General features: G+C 48.1%; 1 protein-coding gene across 1 annotated transcript in view; it reads left to right on the top strand.

Moving 5' to 3' along the window:
- The window catches only part of cd99l2 (CD99 molecule-like 2), a 162,525-nt gene that overhangs the window by 88,023 nt on the left and 47,065 nt on the right, over positions 1 to 27,437 (top strand). The window contains exon 3 of the mRNA XM_078412665.1: positions 16,468 to 16,530. Within this exon, the coding sequence (XP_078268791.1) occupies positions 16,468 to 16,530 (63 nt within the window). The remainder of the gene's footprint in view (positions 1 to 16,467; positions 16,531 to 27,437) is intronic.

Raw genomic sequence — 27,437 nt, 5'->3', positions numbered from 1 at the left:
ACACTTTACAATTATACCAAGCCAATTAGCCTACAAACCTCTACGTCTTTGGAATGTGGGAAGAAATTGGAGATCCCGGAGAAAAACGATGCAGGTCACGGGGTGAAGGTACAGCCCCCTTAGTCAGGATCGAACCAGCAACTCTACTGCTGCACCACCGTGCCACCCTAGTTTTGGATTACCGCTTTGGTTTACAAAAAAAAAGATACAAAGTGCTGGAGTAACTTAGTGAAGCAGGCAGCATCTCTGGAGAACATGGATAGGTGACGTTTTGAGTCTGGACTCTTCTTTAGACTGATTGTGGTGGGGGCGGAACAAAGTCTGGCAAGTGATAGGTGGATACAGGTGGGGAGGGGGTTAATTATGGCTCTAACAAAGGCAAGATTACTAATCATCTCTCTGCCAACAATGTTTCTGGGGCAGCTTAAATCTTCAGTGAAACATGCGGTTTGTCAAAGATAATTGAACTGAAAGTTATCTTCGTTAATCCATCAGCTCTCACACACTGAAGAGGTGCCTTGCCATTTAATGAGTAGAAACTGATTTGCTGGAATAAATGAGGGATAAAGACGCTGGAAGACTAGATTATGTGGGCAGAAAACCAAGGCTATCAATTCAGCAGGAGATAAAAGATTTGCTAATTGAAATAATTTAAGACAGTCAATCAAATAAGTGGCAGTTAACGTGTTTGACAGAACTTACAGCCAAACAATTTCATGTTGCCAGCAACAGTCTTCATAAGTTCTAGGAACAGAATTAGGCCGTTTGGCCCATCAAGTCTACTCCGCCATTCAATCACGGCTGGTCTATCTTTCCCTCTCAACCCCTTTCTCCTCTCCTGCCTTCTCCCCATAACCCCTAATAACCGTACTAATCAAGAATCTGTCAATCTTTGCCATGAAAAACACAAAGTGACTTGGCCTCCATAGCCTTCGGTGGCAATGAATTCCACAGACTCACCGCCCTCTGACTAAAGAAATTCCTCCTCATCTCCTTTCTATTTTATTCTGAGGCTGAGGCCTCTGGTCCTGTTACAAACTCCACGAGGTGTGGTCCTTTCAATGGATAAGACATCCAGGACTGGGGTCAGGTGGGGAGAGAGAGGGCAGGGCAGTGATAGTCTGGGTGGTGGGCAATGAGTCAGCCATCAGAAACCGTTGTGCCTTCAGGGCATGGTGGTGTGGCTTTCAGTTATAGACGATAGACAATAGGTGCAGGAGTAGGACATTCGGCCCTTCGAGCAATGTGATCATGGCTGAGAGGATAGTTTGGAGAGAGTGGGTGAGGAGATCGATGCAATGGAGAGGAGGGTGGGGTGGAGTTTGGAACATCTGCCACTGGCTGGGGCCAACAGGGAGTGATATTGGTGGAGGAGGTTTTTGTTCACAAAATGCTGGAGTAACTCAGCAGGTCAGGCAGCATCTCGGGAGAGAAGGAATGGGTGACGTTTCGGGTCGAGACCCTTCTTCAGACTGATGTCAGGGGGGCGGGACAAAGGAAGGATATAGGTGGAGACAGGAAGATAGAGGGAGATCTGGGAAGGGGGAGGGGACGGGTGGGACAGAGGAACTATCTAAAGTTGGAGAAGTCGATGTTCATACCACTGGGCTACAAACTGCCCAGGCGAAATATGAGGTGCTGTTCCTCCAATTTCTGGTGGGCCTCACTATGGCACTGGAGGAGGCCCATGACAGAAAGGTCAGACTGGGAATGGGAGGGGGAGTTGAAGTGGAGGAGGGATGAGGAGATGGGCACAGCCAGGGGAGAGGTGCCGGAGAGTTGTAGATAAGCAATGGGACTTATTTAGTATCGCAACAAAGAACTGCAGATGCTGGTTTATACCAAAGAGATACACAAAGTGCTGGAGTAACTCAGCAGGTGAGGCAGCATCTCTGGAGAAAACCCCTGGGTGCTGTCTGTGTGGAGTTTGCACGCTCCACGTGGGTTTCCACTGGGTGCCCCAGTTTCCTCCCACATCCCAAAGATGTGAGGGTTTGTAGGATAATTGGCCACTGTAAATAAAATGCCTCGAGGGAGGGGATGTGAAAGTGGGACAATGATTCAATGATGCTTTATTGTCACATGTACGTACCTAGGCACAGTGAAATGCTTTGTTTTGCATGCAACCCGGTAAAATCATATAGCAAACCTCACCAAGGTAGTACATAAGTGTTGACAAGTATTGGCGCCACCAAAGTTACAAAAGATAACAGACGTTGTGCGAAGGGCTGGCCGGCGTGGTCTTGGCGGGCTGACGGTCCTCTTTCCATGCGGTATTTGTAAACTAAACTAAACCAAACTTTGTCAAGACTTCTGTTTTTTTTTATGTTTCTAAACATACCTTCTAACTGAAAGTTAGAAATTGGACCACTCATTTTTGGCACGCTAAACTTTGACTAAAATTATACGTGGAGTCACCAATAAAAATCTGCCCTCAGAGTACATCCTCACTTAAGACATCGATACCATGGTTTGTTCCTGTTGAACCAACCTCCCTTCCATTGACCTCATCTGCACTTCACGCTGCCTCGACAAGGCCACCAGCACAATCAAGGACCAATCTCACCCCGGTCACTCCCTCTTCTCCCCTCTCCCATCGTGCAAGAGGATTAGAAATGTGAAAATGCACACCTCTAGGTTCAGGGACAGTTTCTTCCCAGTTGTTATCAGGCAACTAAACCATCCCACCAACAACTAGAGAGCTGTCCTGAGCTACTATCTACCTCATTGAAGACCCACAGATAACCCTCAATCGGACTTTACTGGACGTTATCGTGCACTAAATGTCATTCATGTTATTCCCTTTATCGTGTATCTGTACATAGTGGATGGCTCGATTGCAATCATGTATAGTCTTTCCACTGACTGGTTAGCACGCAACAAAAGCTACTCACTGTACCTTGGTGCACGTAACAATACACTGAACTCAAACACAACTCAAACGGTGCAGGCAGCAGACATGTCCTCTCACAGATGGCTGCCAGATACACTGACGACTGATGTCCCATCGCCGCACGGCCTGCTGGGAAGCAGGTCAGGAGGGCTAAAGTCTACTCTCTGAGGCAGCCCCAAGGCTGCCATGAGAATGAGGGAAGACAAAGGATGAGGGAAGATGGGAGGAATGGTGAGGACCGATCAAGGTGGGGATGTATTGAAGGGAGCGGGCCTTGAGTAACTGGTGCTTTAGAGTGGCACAACCAGAGGCGAGGCCTTTCCACAGCAATCATCATGGCCACAGATGGCCGTGAACAGTGCAGAGCTGCTGTGCCACAATGCAGCACAGAGGCAGAAAGTCTGCAGAAAGTCTGCAGAAAGGCAGCATTTGTAAATCCGTGTGGGGAATCAGTGAAGATTTAAATCAGTGCCGTGGGGAATTCTTTAATTTACGCATGGTTCCTGACATTCTGCACGATGTACTCCTTGTTGTATTGTGAGTGAAGTGCATAGATCAGAGGTCACAGCCTTTTGGTTCAATGTGGTAAGATAGGAATGTGTTCATGTTGGGAATGTCACTCTGCGTTTTATACACACACACACGTAATGAGGGTCCCGTCAGGTTAAGTCAAGGCTGGATGTTAGGTTTAAGTTTATTATTGTCCGGTGTACCGAGGTACAGCGTCGGAGGGCATAGCTTTAAGATGAGGTGGACAAAGTTAAAAGGAGATGTATGGGGCAAGTGTTTTACACAGAGAGTGCTGGGTGTCTGGAACATGCTGCCAGGGGTGATAGTGAAACGGATGTAATAGTGGCATTTAAGAAGCTTTTAGAATAGGCACGTGGATATGCAGGGAATGGAGGAATATGGATCACAGAGGGTGATCCACAGAGATTTGGGTTTTTTTACGCAGAGGGTGGTGGGTATCTGGAACATGCTGCCAGGGGTGGTGGTGGTGGAGGCAGGTATTTTTAGACTTTAGACATTAGAGATGCAGCGCGGAAACAGGCCCTTCGGCCCACCTAGTCCACGCTGACCAGCGATCATCCCGTACACACTAGCACCATGATACACACTAGCGACGATTTTCAATTTTTTCCAAAGCCAATTAATCTGCACGTCTTTGGAATGTGGGAGGAAACTGAAGCACCTGGAGAACACCCACGTGGTCTCATGGAGAATGTACAAACTCCGTACGGACAGCACTCACAGTCAGGATTGAACCCGGGTCTCTGGCACTGTAAGGCAGCAGCTCTACCCGCTGCGCCACTGTGCCGCCCTAAGAGGCACATGGATATCCAGGGAATGGAGGGATATGGATGATGTGCAGGTAGATGAGATTACTTTACCTTGGCATCATGTTCACCATGGAGATCTTGGGATGAAGGGCCTGTCCTGCACTATACTGTTCTATGATCTATGAAGGGCTGGATTAGTATGTTCGCAGGGTGGGAGATAATTGCAGGATCTGGAGGCAACTAAACCAAGGAAGTACATAAGCAAGAAGACTGTACATTTTTAATAACTTTCAACTTGGAAGATACAATATGATGCCGAAAAACAAGGTGTACTGCCTCAGTGTAATCTACTATGCTTACACTCTTATTCTTAAGTATGATCGTCCTTATGTGTAGAAAGATTTTTGGCTGAACTGTATGTAAATAAGGAATTTCACTGCACCTAGGCACATGTGACAATGAACCATTGAAATGCTTTGTTTTGCATGCTATCCAATCAGAACAGATAATACTGCACATAACGACAATCAAGTCAAACTCAAGTACAACAGGTTGAGCAAAGGGGAAGATACAGAGTGCAAAATATAGTTGTCAGCATTGTAGCGCATCAGTTCCAGAGACAAAGTCCAATCTCCGCAATGAGGTAGAGGTGAATCGGACAATACCCTAGCTTATGGTAGTACCGTTCAGAAGCCCGATAACAGAGTGGTAGAAGCTGTTCCTGAGTCTGGTGGTTTATTTCACAAAATGCTGGAGTAACTCAGCAGGTCAGGCAGCATCTCAGGAGAGAAGGAATGGGTGACGTTTGGGGTCGAGACCCTTCTTCAGACTGATGTCAGGGCAGCGGGACAAAGGAAGGATATAGGTGGAGACAGGGTGATAGAGGGAGAACTGGGAAGAGAGGGACAGAGGAACTATCTAAAGTTGGAGAAGTCATGGTTCATACCACTGGGCTGCAAGCTGCCCAAGCGAAATATGAGGTGCTGTTCCTCCAATTTCTGCTGGGCCTCACTATGGCACTGGAGGAGGCCCAAGACAGAAAGGTCAGACTGGGAGTGGGAGGGGGAGTTGAAGTGCTCAGCCACCGGGAGATCAGGTTGGTTACCTTCCACCCCATCAGCCAGCGTATCGCTCACTAGGGCCTCTTCTACATCCCGCAGCTCCGCTCTTGCTCCCCCTCCCCCCCATTCGTAACAAGGATAGAATCCCCCTCGTTCTCACCTTCCACCCCACCAGCCAGCGTCTCACTTGCTGCTCCTCCTGAGTCTGGTGGTGCTCGCTTTCAATCTCCCAATGGGAGGGTCCATATTAAGAAATAATTGCCAGCATTTTGTCTTGTTAGGCAAATGGTTGGAACAAAGGCCAGAGATGAAAGCAGAAGGTGTGAGATAGACTGAGTGAGGAGTTGCGAAATGTGAAGCCAGAGGAAGGAATGTAGGAGGAGGTGGAAGGGGAGGGGAGAAATAGTAGTGAGTCCTGGTGGGGCACAGGGGAAGGGGGGTGGGGGAGAAAGGGAGGTGTGGGGGAGAAAGGGAAAGGGGGGTGGGGGAGAAAGGGAGGTGTGGGGGAGAAAGGGAAAGGAGGGTGGGGGAGAAAGGGAGGTGTGGGGGAGAAAGGGAAAGGTGGTTGTTAGAGGTTATCTAAAATTGGAGAATTCAATGCGTTAGGTCTCCAAGCTTCTCCTTTAAGAGAGTTGTGCACATTGGTAGAAGCAGACACTGGATAGGGTGATGAAATAGGGAGTACACTCAGAAGTAGGCAAGATAACTTGCAAACATTCAGCAATTGCCTGAAAACTTAGAATTCAAAAGGACCGCTGAAAAACAGGCTCTTGTAGTTCTCTCTATAGAAGAGATTGTCATTCATGGAGTCTTAAGTGTAGGATTCTTCTCAGTGTGTCTATTAATGGCCCAGCATGTAAAATCATCATATTGCAGAATGTGTCTGCTCTCTGAAGATTGAGGTTAATGGAACTCTATGGTACTGCTCTCTGGATGTACGTATAACATTGATTTATAACCTGGAGTTACGTCAAGTGTGTTGTCAATGCAGAAGCAGTTCCTCAGGATCATGGGAAACTGGACTCTGTATGGATTTAAATTGGAGTGCAGATTTGTTATTTGATCCGGGACAAATTCTGACTGTTATGAATTAGCTGATGAATTAATAAACAGACAGGTGAAAGGAGAGGAAAATCTTGATGGAGAGAATGTATAGTTATTGTGTTTGCCAAGGTTCGAGAGTTGAAAGCAATATCTCTTTGGCCAGGGATATGGGCCAAACACAGGCAGGTGGGACCAGTCTAGATGGGCCATGTTGGTCGGTGTGGGCAAGTTGGGCCACGGGGCCTGTTTCCACTCTGTATGACGCTGTGACTCTATGGCTGGAAGTGAGGGTCACCTCTTTCTCCCCAGTTTCAGATTATTCCATGATAATGATACCCCAGAAAATACTTCTTTCAATGAGTTTGTATTTACTTGGTGCACAGATTTACCAGGGTTATAGCATGTTTGTTAGCATCCGTCCATCTACGAGAGATGACGGTGACCTGCTTGGAGAGGGGAATGTTTCATCTGTGTTTGCGTTTCCTGCTGTGGCTGACTAGGCCTGACTAGGCTGACTAGGCCTGCCCTTGACAGGCAGACCCTCCTGCAGAGCTGCTGCCTCACAGCGCCAGAGACCCGGGTTCATTCCTGACCTCGGCTGCTGTCTGTGTGGAGTTTGCACGTTCTCCCTCTAACTGCGTGGGATTCTTCTGGGGGCTCTAATTTTCTCCCACATCCCAAAGACGTGCGGGTCTACAGGTTAATTGGCCTCTGTAAAATTGCCTCTAGTGTGCAGGGAGTGGATGCGAAAGTGGAATAACATAGAACTAGTGTGAACGGGTGATCGATGGTCGGTGCGGACTCAATGGGGCATGCTGTACCTATAAACTAAAACGTATGAATCTGCAATAAGAACTCCACTGAAGACTTAGTTGTACTGGCATTCCAAACGAGTAATTGTTTCGGATCATTTTTGAGGGAAGTGTCAGGTTGATGGTGTTCACACCCCTGGCTGTTCTCGCCCGTCCTGTGGAAGAGCTTGCAGTTGAAGGAATTGCTTTTAAATTGAACTTGATGGATGCATGCAGTGCATTAATGGGGTAACGGAAATGAGGCCGATAGACATTGACGTTTCTGACAATTAATTGATCCATTTTCTTTTGAATGATCTTACAACAGATCTCCATCACGATGGTCTTTCTGAAGAAGGTCAAAAGGGGACTGCCCGTTATTTGATGCAGTCAATATCTCTGATACAGAAGATAGACACAAAAAGCTGGAGTAACTCAGCGGGACAGGCAGCTTCTCTGGATAGAAGCAATGGGTGACGTTTCGGATCGAGACCCTTCTTCAGACACTTTTCTCCAGAGATGCTGCCTGTCTCGCTGGGTTACTCCAGCTTTTTGTGTTCATCTTCGGTGTAAACCAGCACCTGCAGTTCCTTCCTACACATCTGTCTGATACAGAGTCTGAAGAAGGGTCTTGACTCGAAACGTCACTTATCCATGTTCTCCAGAAATGCTGCCTGACCCACTGAGTCATTTCAGTACTCCGTGTCCTGCCAGATACAGGGTAGGAATGTTTCCTGCCAGATGATCCAAAGACTGGATGTAATCCAGATCTTTTATTGACTCTTGCCTTCTCTCCTATTGTCAAACTGCCGCCTCTATATTACATCAAGAATGTAGTAAGATGTGGGATTGAATGGTATGGGAACAACCCAGTTTAGGTTTCAGGTTTATTATTGTCACCTGTACCGAGGTACAGTGAAAAGCTTTGCTTTGCGTGCTGTCCAAACAGGTCAGATAATACTATGACCAATTAAGTCAAACTCAAGTACAATAGGTAGAACAAAGGGGAAGATATAAAATATCATTCTCAGCATAGAAGGACAGCTGTTCCATAGACAAAGTCCAATGTCTGCAATGGGGTAGAGTTGAATTGGCAGCTAGCTTATGGAAGGACAGTTCAAAGGCCTGAGAACAGTGGGGAAAAACCTGTTCTTGGGTCTGGTAGTGCGCGCTTCCAAGCTTCTGTATCTTCTGCCGGATGGTAGCAGGGAGAAGTAGGAATGACCGAGGCGAGACAAGTCTTTGATTATGTTAGCTGCTTTTCTGAGCAGTGCGAAGTGTAGATGGAGTCAATGGTGGGAAATCTGATCTGTGTGATGGACTCAGCTACTCCTACAATTGTTGAGATGAAACAAATTTCTTGCGGTCTTGGGCAGAGCTGTTCCCAAACCAAGCTACGATGCAAGCCGACAGTATGCCTTCCACAGTGCATCGTGTATGGCGCACCAGGATGAAGACTGAGTGATCATCTGGCATTATTGATGATTCCCACAGACTCTCTGATGATTGGAAAGAAGCCGATGGATAGCAGGATTAGATTTGTCAATTTTTGGTGCACAGACCTACCTATTCCACCTTGTTGGATAGCTGCCAAAGTATTAGCTGCAATAGAACTCGTGTGAAATTAATTATAGTACAGAGCATCTCAACCAAAATGTGCATGCAGCAATTGAAAAATAAGCCTATTTTTCTTTGTAAGATCCTGAAACTGGACGTGACTTCAAACAGACATACCCCATATTCTGTACTAGAAATCCAGTCACATAAGATGATTTATTTAATATTGGCATCAAAATTTAAAGGTGTCCATATAACTAGAGTTGAGGGCCATTTGTATCACAGGATGATTTCAGATGCGCAAAAGATCCATACTTTAAATGAAACAGCATTCGCAATTGATCTGTAGCACTGAATTTCATTTGCACACTTCTTTTGACCTAGCCAAACACCCCAAAGTGCTTTACCAATGTGCAAAACAGTGCGAGACAATGATGAAATCACAGTTTGGGGAGTTGACTGAAAACTAGGTTGTGAGAGGGCATCTGAAAGAGGGGAGGGAATGGAAGCTGGCAGAGGTGAGAAACACTGGAAGAGTACCGCAGATATAACCAGAATACGGCCTCGATTAGAAGGTATTAGCTATAAGGAGAGGTTAGGCAAACTTGGACAGACACAAAATGCTGGAGTAACTCAGCAGATCAGGCAGCATCTCTGGAGAAAAAAGATGGGTGACGTTTCGGGTCTCTTCACCCATCCTTTTTCTCCAGAGATGCTGCTTGACCCACTGTGTTACTCCCAACACTTTGTGTCTGTCTTTGGTACAAACCGGCATCTGCAGTTCCTTGTTTCTACCTTTGGACAGACTTGGATTGTCTACTCTGGAATGCCAGAGGTGGAGGGGAGACCTGGTAGGAGCATATAAGATTGTGAGAGGCATAGATGTGGTAGAAGTGTTTCTCCGGGTGCTCCAGTTTCCTCCCACACTCCAAAGACGTACACATTTGTAGCGCTTTGGCCTCTGTTAATTGTAAATTGTCCCCCGTGGGTGGGACAGTGCTAGTGTACAGGATGATCGCTGGTCAGCGCGGAATCGGTGGGCCGAAGGGCCAGTTCCGATGCCGTATCTCTAATGTCTAAAGCAAAGCAAAGTCTAAAGTAAACTGGAAATTTGGATTGTACGTTTATTGTGTAAAGCCTAAAGGTTGCTACAGTTCACAGTCATGAGAACAGCCAGGAGCCAAGAGTGTTGTACCAAAACAGAACTCTGAAATTCTTACTTGCAGCAGCACAATAGGTATGTAAACGCAGTACTCAACAGATAATATAATAAACAAACATTTAAAAAAATGTCCATGAATAAAAATCCTAATATAGTACAAAAAACAAAAAAAAAGCCCAAATTCTCTCGTGCAACCAAGGCAGTTTGTATTTCAGAGTTTAGTTGGAGTGGGCAGTGCTCAATAGTTTCAGGTGATTGGGAAGAAGCTGTTCCTGAACCTCGATGTTACTGCACGGGTTTCCTCCATATACTATTAATCCGTGTATAATACGATGCTAACAATCACTTTACATTTGGGATTGCTGTTATGAATGATCTGGGCTGTTATTGATGATCTGGGCTGTGCAGTAATTGTTCATTTAGTTTAGTTTAGAGACACAGTGCGAAATAAGCCCTTTGGCCAGCGATCCCCGCACATTAACACACCATACACCTATACACACCAAGGACAATTTACATTACAAATCTGTACGTCTTTGGAGTGTCACGGGTAGAACGTACAAACTCCGTACAGGCATTGCCCGTAGTCGGGATCGAACCCGGGTCTCTGGCGCTGTGAGCGTGTCAGGCAGCAACTCTACCGCTGTGGTGAGGAAATTTAAAGCCAGTTTATAGTGCATGCAAATGCGGTCGGATTGCAGGCATGTGATAGCGAGGCAAATGGATTCAGATCACCTCATCCACAGGCCTCACGGATCATCAGTCTGTGGGCTGAGCAGCCCGGAATATTTCCGCGCTTTCTAAAACGTCATTCGAATAACCTTCTGAGAAAATGCAAAGTGTGAAATAAATTTCCAGGACCAGTTTAAGCAGAAAACGAGGGGAGGTGCAAATGATAAAGTATGTCAGACTGACAATTAAGGTTATTCGACACGTTACGGAGCAGCCGACAAAAGGAATGAACTGGCAGCTTTCCAGCCATGAGATCACCGAGTGGGGTGGCAGAGCTGTGTTCGGCACTCAGACTTGGCCGCCTGCCCTGCTTGAGCTGTGCTTTACTACGCTGAGACAGCTTGCATGGTAGCACATACCCCTTCTGTCAAGAGTACTCACGGTTGACTGTGTCCGCAGAGCTTGCCAGAAGAGGCTACAGTATTTCAGTCGGTGACATTTTATTTAAGGAGACACAAGGATCTGCAGCCGCTGGTTGGTAACAAAGTGCTGGAGTAACACAGCGGGACAGGCAGCATCTCTGGAGATCATGGTTAGGTGACGTTTTGGGTCCCGACTGCACAGTGCGTGGAGCAGCGGTAGAGTTGCTGCCTTACAGCGCCAAAGACCCCGGTATAATCCTGACCAAGGGCGCTGCCTGTACGGGCTTTATATGTTCTTCCTGTGGCCGCGTGGGCTTCCTCCGGGTGCTCCGGTTTCCTCCCACTCTCCAAAGACGTGCAGGTTTGTAGGTGGATTGGCTTCTGTAAATTGTAAATTGTCCCTAGTGTGCAGGATAGTGCTAGTGCACGGGCATGAATGATCGCAGGTCGGCGCGGACTCTGTGGGCTGAAGGGACCGTTTCCTAAAGTCTAAAGTAAAGTCTAAAGATGCTGCCTACCCAGCTGAGTTCTCCAGCACTTCGTGTTTGTTCTTCAAGCTGGAGGTCACGGCTTTCAGACAGACTCCTGGACCTTCCTCCCCGGTGGTTGGGGTGAAATGAGAGCATGGCCAAGGTGGTGAGGGTCCCTGATCATGCTGGCTGCCTTTTTGAGGCAGGGCCTCCTACAGATAGATCCCTTTGATGAGCACTGTCAATGCTGGTCCCATCTGCTCTTTCATTCCTTGGAATGCACCCTCCAGCACTTTGTGTCCACTTTTGTATAAACTTGTGTCTTTTATTTTGTCGCGTTTCTTCAGAGACTTTCCTGGCCTGTATCCGAACTTCCGAGGGTAACTAAAGGGCAGTTATAATAGACTACAGCACCTCTTGAGATAGGGAGGAGAATTAAAAAGCCTAGCAGGTTAGAGTAAAAGAGTCATACAGCGTAGAAACAGGCCCTTTGGCCCACCTTGCCCACGCCGACCAACTTACCCCATCGACACTAGTCCCACCTGCCTGCGTTTGGCCCACATCCCTCTAAACCTGTCCTATCCATGTACCTGTCTAAATGCTTCTTAAACGTTGCCTCAACTACCTCCTCCGGCAGCTCGTTTCATGCACCCATCACCCTCTGTGTAACGAAGTTACCCCTCAGATTACTATTAAATCTTTCCCCCCCCCCCCCCCCACCTTAAAGCTAGATGCTCTGGTTCGCCATTCCCCTACTCTGGGCAAAACATTCTATGCATTTACCCTATCGTTTCCTCTCGGGGTTTTCTACACCTCTATAAGATCACCTTCTCATCCTCGTAGGTTCCGGAGACTAAGTGATGAGGAACCTTCTAAGAGTGTATTCTTCAGGCTTGCGCACAAATAATAATCACTTGACTAATGTCTTGGAGCATTTGGATCACTAACACAGGATGGGAGAAGTTTTACATGGAATGGGAGGGGGAAGTTTTACTCGATACCGCAGCTCCATCCTTCACATTAAAGATAAGATAGGGATGGGATGATCTCACAGTACATCATAACAAATGTTTCAGCAAGGGAACAAGTATCCATTTTGAATTTATATGAAATTGGGCAAGCATCTAATCAATAGCCTCTCGCCTGAGGCAATAATCACAGACACATTACCTTCATCACCATGCAACAGGGAACAGATAGGTAGACAACTCACACCTGGACCCTTATACCTGAGAACATTACAAACACAAGAGGCAGCAGATGCTGGTAGCTAGAGCAAAAAAAACAAACTGCTGTGGGTACTCAGTGGGTCAGGCCATTAAGAAACATTTTGACAGGTACATGGATAGGATAGGTTTAGAGGGATAGACACAAAGTGTTGGAGTAACCCAGCGGGTCAGGCAACATCTTTTTCTGCCTACCTGACCTGCTGAATTACCCCAGCACTTAGTGTCTATGGTGTAAACCAGCATCTGTAATACTTTGTTTCTACATTTAGGTTTAGAGGGATATGGGCCAAACGCAGGCAGGTGGGACTAGTGTAGATGGGGCAATGTTGGTCGGCGTGGGCAAGTTGGGCCGAAGGGGCTGTTTCCACGCTGTATCACTCTATGACATGGAAGGAAATGGATAAAATGACATTTCAGGACAGGACCCTTCATCAGGCACTAAAGAAGGGTCCAGATAAGGGTTCCAATGCGACATGTCGGATGTCCATTTCCCTCCTCAGCTGCTGCCTGACAATACAATACAATACAATACAATACAATATATCTTTATTGTCATTGTACAGGGGTACAACGAGATTGGGAATGCGCCTCCCATACGATGCAATAATTTAATTAGCTAGTCAGTATTAATTTAAACAACCCAATGAAACAAATTGTAACAGTTTTAAAACAGAATAAAGTGCAAGTAGGTCTGTGCCGGTTCACTGTGCGATGTGACCATCCGGCTCAGCAGGACCGGTTCATAGCAGCTATGGCCCTGGTGATGAAGCTGTTCCTGAGTCTGGAGGTGCGGGCGTAGAAGGCCTTGTATCGTCTGCCCGATGGTAGAAGTTCGAACAGACTGTTGCAGGGGTGTGAAGAGTCTTTGTGGATGCTGGTGGCTTTTCTGAGGCATCATGTGTTGTAGATGCCCTCCAAGGCTGGTAGCTGTGTTTGATGTGTATCCACTGCGTTCTTCCCACACTTTGTTTTCTTTGCTGAACCTTCATGTTTTATAACCGCCGCTTACAGGTTCGACCTCTTAAAATTCTTCACATCAAACCCGCGACTTGTTGGCTTTTAATAATTTTATCACGCTTCAGGCCTTTTTTCTTCTGTGTGACCCTTTATTGAACGGGAGCAAAGCACAGCAATTTTAACATCTGTCAATTGACCAGCGTTAAATAGTTGCTGCCCTCAATGGCTGGTTTAGGTGGAAGATTTGCCTGGCACCCTTTCCTTTCTTTAAGCTGCTCATGCTGTAGTTTTTGTCTGCAGAGAGCAGGGACAAAGGGCTATCAGTCTTTTCCTTTCCAAGTACGCCTCCTGCTGGTCTATCAGCACACAGCACCTCCAGCGGTTCATGGAGACAGACTATTGAATGCAGAAAATCTATAAGGACGGCAAGGGGCTGATTTACACAGGGGAGGTGGGTCAGGGAGCCAGTTGGCAGAGGGAAAATATTGATGACAAATGAATGCTGCATATCCTTTATCTGTGTACTGTGCACGGTTTGATTGTATTCATGAATAGACTTTTCATTGACTGGGTAACGTGCCAACAAAAGCTTTTCACTGCATCTCAGTACACATGACAATAATAAATTAAACTAAACCATGTTCCTAGCTCTGCCCAGATTTACTTGCATGCTGCAGGCAGATTGAGCAGAATTAGTCCCAAAGTGCTGGAGTAATTCAGCGGGTCAGGCAGCATCTCTGGAGAACATGGACAGGTGACGTTGCGGGTCGGGAGTCTGAAGAATGGTCCCGATCCGAAACGTCACTTATCCATGTTCTCCAGAGATCCTGTCCAACCCGCTGTGTTACTCCAGCACCTTGTGTCGTTTTTTTTGTAAACCAGCATCTTCAGTTCCTTGGGTTTCCATTGAACAGAGTTAGTCTTGTGTATGGACTGTAGCCGATCATTATCATATCATATCATATCATATATATACAGCCGGAAACAGGCCTTTTCAGCCCACCAAGTCCGTGCCGCCCAGTGATCCCCGTACATTAACACTTTCCTACACCCACTAGGGACAATTTTTACATTTACCCAGCCAATTAACCTACATACCTGTACGTCTTTGGAGTGTGGGAGGAAACCGAAGATCTCGGAGAAAACCCACGCAGGTCACGGGGAGAACGTACAAACTCCTTACAGTACAGCACCCGTAGTCAGGATCGAACCTGAGTCTCCGGCGCTGCATTCGCTGTAAAGCAGCAACTCTACCGCTGCGCTACCGTGCCGCCCATGTGATTGGACTTGATCATAATAATAATAATATATTCCTTTATTTGTCCCACACTGGGGAAATTTGCAGTGTTACAGCAGCAAAGTGGATAGCAAGAGACATTCATTATAAATAAAAATAAAGATAAGAGAAGGAGGGGGGAGGGGGTTACCTAAAGTCAGAGAACTGACTCGAGAAAGTTGACTGCACTAACACCCGGACTGTGAGGGTTGTCATATGAGGAAAGGTTGAACAAACTCGGGGCCACAAATTAAAATAAGAATTTGCCGATTTAAGGCAGCTAAGGTGAAATTGTTTGGAAATCTTTTCAAAGGAAAGAGACAGAGTCTGTGAATATTTTTCAGGCAGATGCAGGTCGATTCTTGAGGGGTAAACGGTTACTGAAGTTGAAAATGTAGACTTGGATTTAATAGGAACCTGAGGGGCAACCTTTTCACTCAGAGGGTGGTGGGCATATGGAACCAGCTGCCAGATGAGGTAGTTGAGGCAGGTACAAGAACAACATTCAGTTTAACCATATAACCATATAACCATATAACAACTACAGCATGGAAACAGGCCTGTCCGGCCCTACCAGTCCACGCCGACCATTCTCCCTGACCTAGTCTCATCTACCTGCACTCAGACCATAACCCTCTAATCCCCTCCTATCCATATACCTATCCAATTTACTCTTAAATAATAAAATCGAGCCAGCCTCCACCACTTCCACCGGAAGCCCATTCCATACAGCCACCACCCTCTGAGTAAAGAAGTTACCCCTCATGTTACCCCTAAACTTTTGTCCCTCAATTCTGAAGCTATGTCCCCTTGTTGGAATCTTCCCCACTCTCAAAGGGAAAAGCCTACCCACGTCAACTCTGTCCGTCCCTCTCAAAATTTTAAAAACCTCTATCAAGTCCCCCCTCAACCTTCTACGCTCCAAAGAATAAAGACCCAACCTGTTCAACCTCTCTCTGTAGCCTAAGTGCTGAAACCCAGGCAACATTCTAGTAAATCTCCTCTGTACCCTCTCCATTTTGCCGACATCCTTCCTATAATTTGGTGACCAGAACTGCACACCATACTCCAGATGTAGTTTATTTTATTTTAGTTCAGTTTAGAGATACAGCGCAGAAACAGACCCAACGGCCCACCAGGCCCACGCTGCCCAGCGATCCCCGCACACTAGCACTATTCTACAAACACGGGACAATTTATAATTTTACCAAGCTAAACCTACAAACTGTACGTCTTTGGAGTGTGGGAGAAAACCCGGACCTCCCGGAGAAAACCCACTCAGGTCACAGGGAGAACGTACAAACTCCCTGCTGACAGCACCCGTAGTCAGGATTGAACCCGGGTCTCTGGCGCTGTAAGACAGCAACTCTACTGCTGCGCCATATTTAAAAGACATTTGGACAGATACATGGATAGGAAAGATTTAGAGGGATATGGACCAACTAAAGCCAAATGGGACTAGCACTATTCTACACATCGCGGCTGTCACGGACAAGATGGACCGAAGGGCCTGTCTCTGTGCTGTATGACTCTTAGACCGAGTGGCTTCTTCATGCCCCTGATGTTTATGTTCATATAAGAGTGATTTGTAACAAAAAAATAGATCTGATTAAATGTTGTAACATGTGTCTAATGTTTTACATTTTGCTTCAGTTTCAGGTGACAATGGTTTGGACTTGGCGGATGCCTTCTCCGATGATAGCAGCTTGACGCCAAGTAAGTTCAGAATTCCAGACCTCCTGCCTGCCTCATTGTTCTGTCTGAATGTCACATGGTCTTTCACAAGATGGAGAATTGAGCCAAACCCTGGACATACTGCTGTCTCCAAGTTATGAATTGTTTTAATGTTACCCAATTGGTGGTTTGGCTTAATTTTCCAAAAGAGTATTGAAATACTAGAGTATTAAACCTTGTAGCAATGTAACGCTCCAAGAGACAAAGTCTAAACTGTGCCCTGGACAATTTTCACACTCCACCAGAGACTGCACAGATGGCAAAATGGTCACTGCGATAAATTAATAATGATCACACACAACACAGCAAAGTAGAGCTTGCGTGCACAGTATTAGAGTGATGGCTGCAGACTTAATGCATTATCCCACTGAGTCCATAATCTCTGAACTGCTGCTGAAGGCAGGTGTGGATTGGAGACTGCTTTACAGGAGAGGTGGGCTCTGATTAGTTTCGTTTTAGTTTAGTTTAGTTTAGTGACACAGCGTGGAAACGGGCCCTTCGGCCCACCAAGTCCACGCTGACCAGCGATCACCCGTAGATTAGTTCTATCCTACACACACTAGGGGCAATTTACAGAAGACAATTAACCTACAAACCTGCACGTCTTTAGAATGTGGGAGGAAATCCGGAGCACCCAGAGAAAACCCCCGCAGTCACAGTAAGAACATGCAAACTCCATACAGACAGCACCAGTAGTCAGGTTCTAATCCTGGACTCTGGCGCTGTAAAGCAGTAACCTTTACCGCTGAGCCACTGTGCTGCCACATTGTGTGATACAAAAGAGTTACTTTGTTTCCAGTAGTGGGAGAGTTCAGGACCAGAGACCACATCCTAGAATAAAAGGACGTACCTCCTTCAGAATTGGGGTGAACAGGAATTTCTTTAACCAGAGGGCGGTGACTCTGTGGATTTCATTGCTACAGACGGCTGTGGAGTCCAAGGCCTTGGGAATGTTTAAAGCAGAGATTGCCAGGTTCTTGACTAGTGAGGGTATCAAAGGTTTCAGGAAGCAGGCAAGAGAATGGGGTTGAGAGGGCAAAATAGATCAGGCATGATTGAATAGAGGAGCAGCCTAATTCTGCTCCTATGTCGTGTGGAAGAAACCAAGGCTGTCTTGGAATATTGGCTGAGGTTTAGGACTTGAAGCTAGTACCTAGTCAACAAAGGAGAGATACTGGGTCTGAAGAAGAGTCACAACCTGAAATGTTACCCATTCAAGTTCTCCAGAGTTGCTTAAATGTGTAAGAAGGAACTGCAGATGCTGGTTTAAACTGAAGATAGAATCAAAAAACTGGAGTAACTCAGCGGGACAGGCAGCATCTATGGAGAGAAGGAATGGGTGACGTTTCGGGTCGAAACCCTTCTTCAGACTGATGTTGGAGTAGGTTAGGAGAGTGGAAAAGTTGAGACGGTTGATGTCACGCCGGCAGTTAGAAATAAAGAGGTCTAGAGAAGGGTAGAAGGCCATTCTGGGGAGTCCAAGAGGAGGGGGACCGGTGGTGATGTGAGAAGGGGGTCATCTCTGGGTGGTGTGGACTCCTTCCCAGAGAAAAAGGCACGGAGGCAGACTTCTGAAAGGGTCTTGACCCGAAACATCACATTCCCTCTCTCCAGAGATGCTGCCTGTCCCGCTGAGTTACTCTAGCTTTTTGTGTCTATCTCCAGAGATGCTGCCTGTCCCGCTGAGTTACTCTAGCTTTTTGTGTCTATCTCCAGAGATGCTGCCTGTCCCGCTGAGTTATTCTATCACTTTGTTTCCTTCATTGTGTAATCTCTTGTCAGAGCCAACAGTCGGAGATATCGATGGCAAGTTAAAAAAAATCCACTCCAGTCCCAAGGCGGCACAGTGGCACAGCGGGCAGAGCCGTTGCCTCACAGCGCCAGATTCGACCCTGACCTCGGGTGCTGTCTGTGTGGAGTTTGCACGTTCTCCCTGTGACTGCGTGGGTTTCCTTAGGGCGTTCCAGTTTCCTTCCACATCCCAAAGACGTGCGGGTTCGCAGGTTAATTGCCCCTCTCTAAAATGCCCCTAGTGGTGCCCAGGCCAGGCAACTCCCTGCGTGCTGGTCCCAGAGTAGATCTGCAATCACGCATTACAATGTCACCACTCTTTTAAACCTCTACTCCAACAACAGCATTTCTTACCGCAACTTAATGTTCTCAATGGTGTTAGGTTGGGTAAGGGGGAGGTGCAGCGAGACCTGGGTGTCCTTGTACACCAGTCACTGAAAGTTGGCGTGCAGGTACAGCAGGCAGTGAAGAAAGCTAATGGAATGTTGGCCTTCATAACAAGAGGATTTCAGTATAGGAGTAAAGAGGTTCTTCTGCAGTTCTTTCGGGCCCTGGTGAGGCCACATCTGGAGTATTGTGTACAGTTTTGGTCTCTTAATTTGAGGAAGGACATCCTTGTAATTGAGGCAGTGCAGCGAAGGTTCACGAGATTGATCCCTGGAATGGCGGGACCGACATATGAGGAAAGATTGAAAAGACTAGGCTTGTATTCACTGGAGTTTAGAAGGATGAGAGGGGATCTTATAGAAACTTATCAAATTATAAAAGGACTGGACAAGCTAGATGCAGGAAAAATGTTCCCAATGTTGGGCGAGTCCAGAACCAGGGGCCACAGTCTTAGAATAAAGGGGAGGCCATTTAAAACTGAGGTGAGAAGGAACTTTTTCACCCAGAGAGTTGTGAATTTGTGGAATTCTCTGCCACAGAGGGCAGTGGAGGCCAAATCACTGGATGGATTTAAGAGAGAGTTAGATAGAGCTTTAGGGGGTAGTGGAATCAAGGGATATGGGGAGAAGGCAGGCACGGGGTATTGATTGGGGACGATCAGCCATGATTACAATGAATGGCGGTGCTGGCTCGAAGGGCTGAATGGCCTCTTCCTGCACCTATTTTCTATGTTTCTATGTCTATATTTACTTTAACTACTCCCTTTATCGCATGTCTGTGCAGTTGATCTCAGTGGACAGCATGATTCTAATCACGTATTGTCTTTCCGCTGACTGGTTAGCACGCAGCAAAAAGGCTTCTCACTGTACCTCGGTACACACGACAATAATGTAAACTAGGGGGGGATGAGAAAGTGGGATAGCATAGAAACATAGAAAATAGGTGCAGGAGGAGACCATTTGGCCCTTCGAGCCAGCACCGCCATTCATTGTGATCATGGCTGATCATCTACAATCAGTAACCCGTGCCTGCCTTCTCCCCATATCCCTTGATTCCACTAGCCCCTAGAGCTCTATCTAACGCTCTTTTAAATTCATCCAGTGAATTGGCCTCCACTGCCCTCTGTGGCAGAGAATTCCACAAATTCACAACTGTCTGGGTGAAAAAAGTTTCTTCTCACCTCAGTTTTAAATGGCCTCCACTTTATTCTTAGACTGTGGCCCCTGGTTCTGGACTTCCCCAACATTGGGGACATAGAACTAGTGTGAATGGGTGACCGTTGGTCGGCGTGGACACAGTGGGCCGAAGGGCCTGATTCCATGGTGGGTCTTTTAAAACGATGAAATATATCCTGCGGGAGACATACACCAACACGCGGGCTAGCATTCCTCACTGTGGTGTCAACCCAGCTGGAAAATCGCCCGGATTCACTCAGAACAGATGTAAAGAATCCCCAGAAGCAACGGCAGCTGGTGGCTGGTTTCAAAGGTTAATGACCAGTGAAAAGAAAAATCTCCTGACAACTAACCTGACATGATGCGCGCAATTCCCCTGATCCACCAGAATCTCTCACTCAAATACCTGCTCACCAGGGACACGCTCTAATTCTTCTGTTATCACAAGGACACTGGTCAGATCTTGCTGAAATCTACACTATCCCAGTGTGATAAGGAACACCTCCTCATCCCTGCCAAAAAATGTCCTTAGTCAGACGGTGGTGAATCTGTGGAACTCATTGCCACAGACAGTTGTGGAGGCCAAGTCAAAGGATATTTTTAAGACTGAGATTGATAAGATTCTTGATTAGGACGGGTGTCAGGGGTTAAGGGGGAGAAGGTCGGAGGATGGGGTTGAGAGGGAAAGATAGATCAGCCATGATTGAATGGCAGAGTAGGTTTGATAAGCCAAATAGAACGACTCCTAGAACTTATGAACTTAAAACATACCAACGGATCCAACATACAAAAGGATTCAATGTTATTTTAAAGGAGATACATGGAATGCAGGTGCAAAAATCTTGTGCAGAATTCAAAGTGCTGGAACAACTCAGCGGGTCAGGCAGCATCTCTGGAGGACATGGATCGGCAACATTGATAGAGTGGTAAAGAAGGCATATGGTATGCTTGCCTTCATTGGTCAGGGTATTGAGTATAAGAGTCAGGAAGTCGTGATGTGGCTTCATAGGACTTTGTTTCGGCGTATTGCGTGGAGTTCTGATCGCCCCCATTACAGGAAGGATGTGGAGGTTTTGGAGAGGGTGCAGAGGAGGTTTACCAGAGAGGTGCCTGGATTAGGGGGTACCAGCCACAGGGAGAGGTTGGACACACTAGGATTGTTTTCACTGGAACACTGGAGATGGTGAGGAGCTGATATAAGTTAAAATAAAATGATGAAAGGCATTGGTGGAGTAGACAGTCAGAACTTTTATCCCAGGGTGAAAGAATCAATTACTGGAGGACATAGCTTTAAGGTGAGAGGGGCAAAGTTTAGAGGAGGTGTTTGGGGCAGGTTTTTTTACACAGGGGGTGGGGAGTGCCTGGAACACGCTGCCAATGGTGGTGGTGGAGGCAGATACAGTAGTGGCATTCAAGAGACCTGTAAATAGGCATATGGATATTGAGGGAATGGAGGGATATGGATGATGTGCAGGCAGACAAGAGGTGTTCTTGGTATCATGCCCGGCACAGACATTGTCGGCCTAAGGGGCTGTTCTTGTTCTTGTGCTGTTCTATGTTCTATATTCTGCACGTTTCTCCAGTGTTGAGTGCACACGAGCATGATGCAGGCTCACCACCGATTTTCTGGCAACTGGCGTTCCGGCATCTCCTTTAACGTGGACAAAATCACAAGTACGCACTTGAAATTCCGCCGGTAGGTCCCCCGAAAATGTGGCACCTCGGCCAGATGAGGCGGCCGATCCTGACCTCATCGGGACTTCCGCGTCCGGTCGGCGGGTTGGATTTGCTCCCTGCGGCCAAGGCTCTGGAACTCCAGCCCGGCCTGAGCCGGCGGATCCGTTACCACAGCTGGGTTTGTGGTCCGGTATCTCGGCTCCTCGGCGGCCAAAGTGGACCATTCCAGTACCGTCAGACTCCTCTCCGAGACCGTGACCTCTGTTGCTCTGGCAAAACGGATCATCCAGAGGGGCTCTGGAACCAAGGGTGGTGGAGAATCGGCGGTGGACCTGCAGCAACAAAACCAATAGGTTGCCAGAACTCAGTAAGTCCAGTGCAAAACGGCATAGCACGGTGGCGCAGAGGTAGAGTTGCTGCCTTACAGCGATTGCAGCGCTGGAGACTCAGGTTCGATCCTGACTACGGGCGCCGTCTGTACGGAGTTTGTACGTTCTCCCCGTGACCTGCGTTGGTTTTCTCCGAGATCTTCATTTTCCTCCCACACCCCAAAGACGTACAGGTATGTAGGTTAATTGGCTGGGCGAATGTTAAAAAGAAATGTCCCTAGTGTGTGTAGGATAGTGTTAATGTGCGGAGATCGCTGGGCGGCGCGGACCCGGTGGGCCGAAGGGCCTGTTTCCGCGCTGTATCTCTAAATTTAAAAAAAAAGAAAGAGGCGTTCTTCATCTATATACTAAAACTCTCATTTGTTTGTTTGTTCCTGAACTACAGTCAAAACGGTACACGATAGCGCGTGCGTAGAACGCCTTACACACCGTCGTCCCGTGGTCCTATGGAAGAAATTTAATTGAAATCGGTGTTATATTTTTTAAGTTATTCACATTTTAGAGTTTAAAAAAACGCGCATACGCAGTTGGGGCCCCATTGCTCTGGTACTTACGTAAGATGACCGTCGTATCCGCGCTGTACGAAGCGGCGGGAGAGCCAGACCTGGTGTCGGGGGAAACAGCCTGGGACTGGGCCTGGACCTGGACGTGACCGGCTAACCGCAAGCCTGAAGTGGGCCAAGGGGAAAGGCGGCAGCAGCGGTGGTGAGGCCAGGCATTGGCGTTGGTGGAGGTGGAGGCCGAGGCCTGGGCCTGGCGCTGGGGGCCTGCCCTCGGCTCCCCCGTCCCCCCTCCTCTCCCCGGCCAGCTCAGCACTTTCCCCACACCGCCCAGGGTCCAGCAACATCGGCGGCCATCCGGGCCGGGAGACCGGGGGGGGGGGGGGGGGGGGAAGTCCAGCGGCATCAACCCGGAGGCCATCAGTGGGAGAGGCACCGCCATCTTCTCAACGCACTGAACCCCCGCGCTGAACAGGACTCCCCCCCCCCCCCCCCCCCCCCCACGCCCCGGGCCGGGAGGTGGGTTGATATGCAAACTCCGTCAAGCGGCATCTGGGGGGGGGGGGGGGGGGGGGGGGTGGGGAGTGGGGAGGGGGGAGGGGGCAGGGAGGGGGGAGGGAGGGGAGGATAAGGGGGGGGTTGACGGGTATGGTGGGTGAGTATGGGGAGGGGGGGATGGGGAGGGGAAGGAGGGTGGGGAAGGGGATGCAGGGAGGGGGAGGGGGTTAGGAGGGGTGGAAGAAGGGGAGGTGAGGGGGGTGGAGGGAGGAGAGGGGAGGGGGTGGAGAGCGGGGAAGGAGGGAGAGAGGGAGGGGAGGGGAGGGCGGAAGGGGAGGGGGGAGGGAGAGGGGAAGAGGGAGAGGGGAAGAGGTGGTGGGGGAGTGGGGAGGAGAGGGTACTGCACCAATGCAGGGGAGGTTTGGGCCTAACGGGTCCACATGGTCTCGTTACTAATTAAACTCCTGGCATTCATGCCTGCCAGGGTGGTAGCAAAATATTGCCAGGAATGGAGGCCAAAAGAGATCGTTCAGAAGGTGACTGACATGAGCTGTCGGCATTGTATCTGTTCACCAGCAGCCAAGGTCACTCAAGGGAGGCAGCAGCACATGTTAGTGGAAAAACAAATTAACAGGAATGAGGAAACAAATTCAACGTGTGTAATGTCTAGGACATACATAGCTGCAGTTCGCCGACACAAAGCAGAAACAAAGCTGATCCACATAGCGAGCAGCAATTCTCTCTCTGGCAGTAAAGACATGGTTTCACTCGGATTCCGTCCAGCATCTGAAACTTTGCGGCAAAGGCCTTAATTATTTAAACACTTCCCCTACTGTGGTTTAACACCACCTAACCAAACCCCCCACCGACTGACTCACTCTGCTTTTTATTATGCAGCCAAGAGTGGTTACCTTGTTCCACTAAAGGTTCCCTCTCCCGGGGCCTTTCTCCCCACCCCCCAATACTAGCCCAACTGCTCCCGATGTCAACTCCCTTCCATCATTCCATGGCCCGAGTACTTGTTGAAAGCATCCATTTTTAAATGCATTCAGATCACGAGAATCGTTCCTTTTACAATAAACTTCCCCATTTCATCGACAACCTCACAAAAGAAATAGACACAAGCAACCGCAGATGCTGGTTTACGACTAAAAGACACCAAACGCTGGAGTAACTCAGCGGGACAGGCAGCATCTCTGCAGAGAAGGAATGGGTGACGTTTCCGGTCGAGACCCTTCTTCAGACTGAGAGTCAGGGGAGAGAGAAGCTAGAGATATGGAAGGGCGAGGTGTGAAAAGGCCAAATCAAAGCTCTGGAGAACATGGATAGGTGACGGTTAAAAGCCCGAAGAAGGGACACAGCTAGAAATGTTGCCTATCCATTTAAAGTGAGAGGGGAAAGATTTAATAGGAACCTGAGGGGCAACATTTCCACATGGTGGGTAATGGCCATATGGAACGAGCTGCCAGAGGAGGTAGTTAGGGCAGGTACTATAACAAATTTTAAAGGACATTTTGACAGGAACATGGATAGGAAAAGTTTGCAGAGATATGGCCCATACACAGACCGGTGGGACTAGTGTTGATGGGGCATCTTGATTGGCATGGGCAAGTTGGGCTGAAGGACCTGTTTCCACGATGTATGACTCTATGACTCTGCTGAGTTACCCCAGCACTTTGTGTCCTTTTTTTAACCTCACATAAAAGATCACTTGGGATTTTACAAATCTGTGAATTTCACCACTTCCACCATCCCCTATTTTCCCCTATATTGACGACGTGGGCAAGGGGGGTTGGCAGGGAGTCCAAGCTATCCCACCATTCATAGCTCTTGGAAACCCTTCTGTTAGAACTAGATTTACATCTGAGCTTCTCTGCATCTTGGAATGTCCCTGGCTTTGTTGCCCATCATCCCGCCCCCCCATCCTCCCCCCCCCCACCTATGTCCAACTATTACTTGCCACGCTTTGTCCTGCCTTTCCTCTCTCCCAGCTCTCCAAACCCCCCAACCCCCTCCCCACCCTACATTCAGTCCAACGAAGGGTCACGACCCAAAACATCACCTATCCATGTTCTCCAGAAATGCCGCTTGACCCACAAGTGAATGGGTGATTGAGGTTGTAGGTTTAGTGGGGTATGGGCCAAACGCAGACAGGTGGGACTAGTGTAGATGGGACATGTTGGTCGGCATGGGCAAGATGGGCCAAAGGGCCGGTGTCTATGACTCTATGAGTTACTCCAGCACTTTACGTCCCTCTCTATCATTGCTGTCTACTGGTTTCGGTCCGCTGGGAGCAGCAGAAAATACCTAGAAGTCCCACGACAAGGAGTAAAATACCGTGGGCGGCACGGTAGCGCAGCGGTAGAGTTGCTGCTTTACAGCGAATGCAGCGCCGGAGACTCAGGTTCGATCCTGACTACGGGTGCTGCACTGTAAGGAGTTTGTACGTTCTCCCCGTGACCTGCGTGGGTTTTCTCCGAGATCTTCGGTTTCCTCCCACACTCCAAAGACGTACAGGTATGTAGGTTAATTGGCTGGGTAAATGTAAAAATTGTCCCTCGTGGGTGTAGGATAGTGTTAATGTGCGGGGATTGCTGGGCGGCACGGACTTGGTGGGCCGAAAAGGCCTGTTTCCGGCTGTATATATATGATATGATATGATAAAATAGATGAGCAAAATATTCATGGCATTTGGTTCTCCCATGTGGTCCATGTGACTGACACGGCTTGCTGCTTTTAACCACACTTATGTTCATGCCCCCAAGGCAGTAGCTCATGTTTATTGCTCATGGTTTGAGATCTCACATTCACATTTTGTTGATCGCAAGCAACTCCTTGGCGCAACACCAGGCTGCCTGCCCTGGACACTGATAGCAAAGCCATGTGAAAATGAGCTGAGTTGTTCCCGCATGCCAACAAGGTCACTACAAGCACCACGCCACTGCAAAGAAAAAATAAAGGAATGAAGTGCAGGAGGCTGAGGGGTGTAAGATCATGAGGGTGAATGCATAGTCTTTTACCCAGACTGGGGGAATCAATAGTCAATAGTCAATAGTCAATAGTCAATAGTCGTTTATTTGTTACATACACATAAATGTGTAGTAAAATGAAACATTACCCGCAGTTGAACAATAAGACCAATAAGATTAATCAATAAAAATGCAATAACACATACAATCACAACTAACACCAAACAAAAAGAAACATCCATCACAGTGAGTCTCCTCCAGTCCCTCCTCACTGTGATGGAAGGCCAGAATGTCTTTTTCTCTTCCCTGCCGTCTTGTCCCGCGGTCAGGCTGTTGGAGTTGCCACCTCGGGGCGGTCGGGGCTCCCGATATTGAAGCCCCCGCTGGGCGGTGAAAAAAAATCCCGCGGCCTATTTCAGGCCGCGCCGGATGGTGAAAGGTCCGCGGCGGGCCGACCCAAGCCCCGCGATTCGGGGCGGGCGAACACGTTGCCTCTGCCGCTGCCGGAGCTCCCGATGTCGGCCCCCATCCAGGGGCCTGCGGGCTTCCGACGTCCACGCGGCCCGCGCCGGAGCCTCCGGAGACGAGTCGCAGCCGTTCCCGCAGCATTCGCAGGCAGCCAGCGCCGCAGGTGGTGAGTCCGGACCGCGGGCTCTGCGAACCAGAGACCCAGGTGGTCCCAGGTGCATGGCCGGTGGTAGGCCGCAGCGGGAACGGAGACACGGCACAGAACAAAGGTCGCGTCTCCGTTCTGGAGAGAGAATGTTACAGTTACAGTTCCCGTTCCCTCCCACCCCCCCCCCAAAAACATAACATACAACACTACATCATATTAACACTACAATTGAGACAAAAACAACAAAAAACACAAAAGACAGACGGACTGCAGGCAAGCCGCAGCTGCCTCCAGGGGACATAGGTTTAGAGAGTCCTAGAGAGAGAGTCAAAAAGCCCGACTGACTAACTTGCCCACGCTGACCAACATTCCCCATCGACACTAGTCCCATCTTCCTGTGCTTGAGAAGAGCACTACCCTCTAAACCTATCCTATCCATGTACCAACCAAGTTTAAGGTGAGAGGCAAAAGATGTGATAGGAACCTGAGGGGCAACTTTTTCCACACAGACGGTGGTGGGTATCTTCGGTACATACCAGCATCTGCAGTTCCTTTCTACACAGCTGCTAAATATCGTTCTGCAACCTAAGAATATCCTCGCTATCAGCAACAGTATACATTTTTTGTGCCATCTGCATATTTTCATAAGATCATAAGTGAAAGGAGTAGAAATAGGCCATTCGGCCCATTGTGTCTATGCTATTCAATCATGGCTGATCTATCTTTCCCTCCTAACCCCATTCTCCTGCCTTTCCCCCCATAACCTCTGACACATTTTCTAGTTTCTCCCTACAGCACAGGACCGTACAGAGAGGTCGGGCAGACTAGGACTCTATTCCTTGGTTCACAAGAGACTGAGGGGTGATCTTTTAGTGGTGTACAAAATT

The sequence above is a fragment of the Rhinoraja longicauda genome, chromosome 15, assembly GCF_053455715.1.
Source record: "Rhinoraja longicauda isolate Sanriku21f chromosome 15, sRhiLon1.1, whole genome shotgun sequence".
Lineage (NCBI taxonomy): Eukaryota > Metazoa > Chordata > Chondrichthyes > Rajiformes > Arhynchobatidae > Rhinoraja > Rhinoraja longicauda.
The sequence above is the reverse complement of the archived record's forward strand: the minus strand, read 5'-3'. Positions and strand labels throughout refer to the sequence as shown.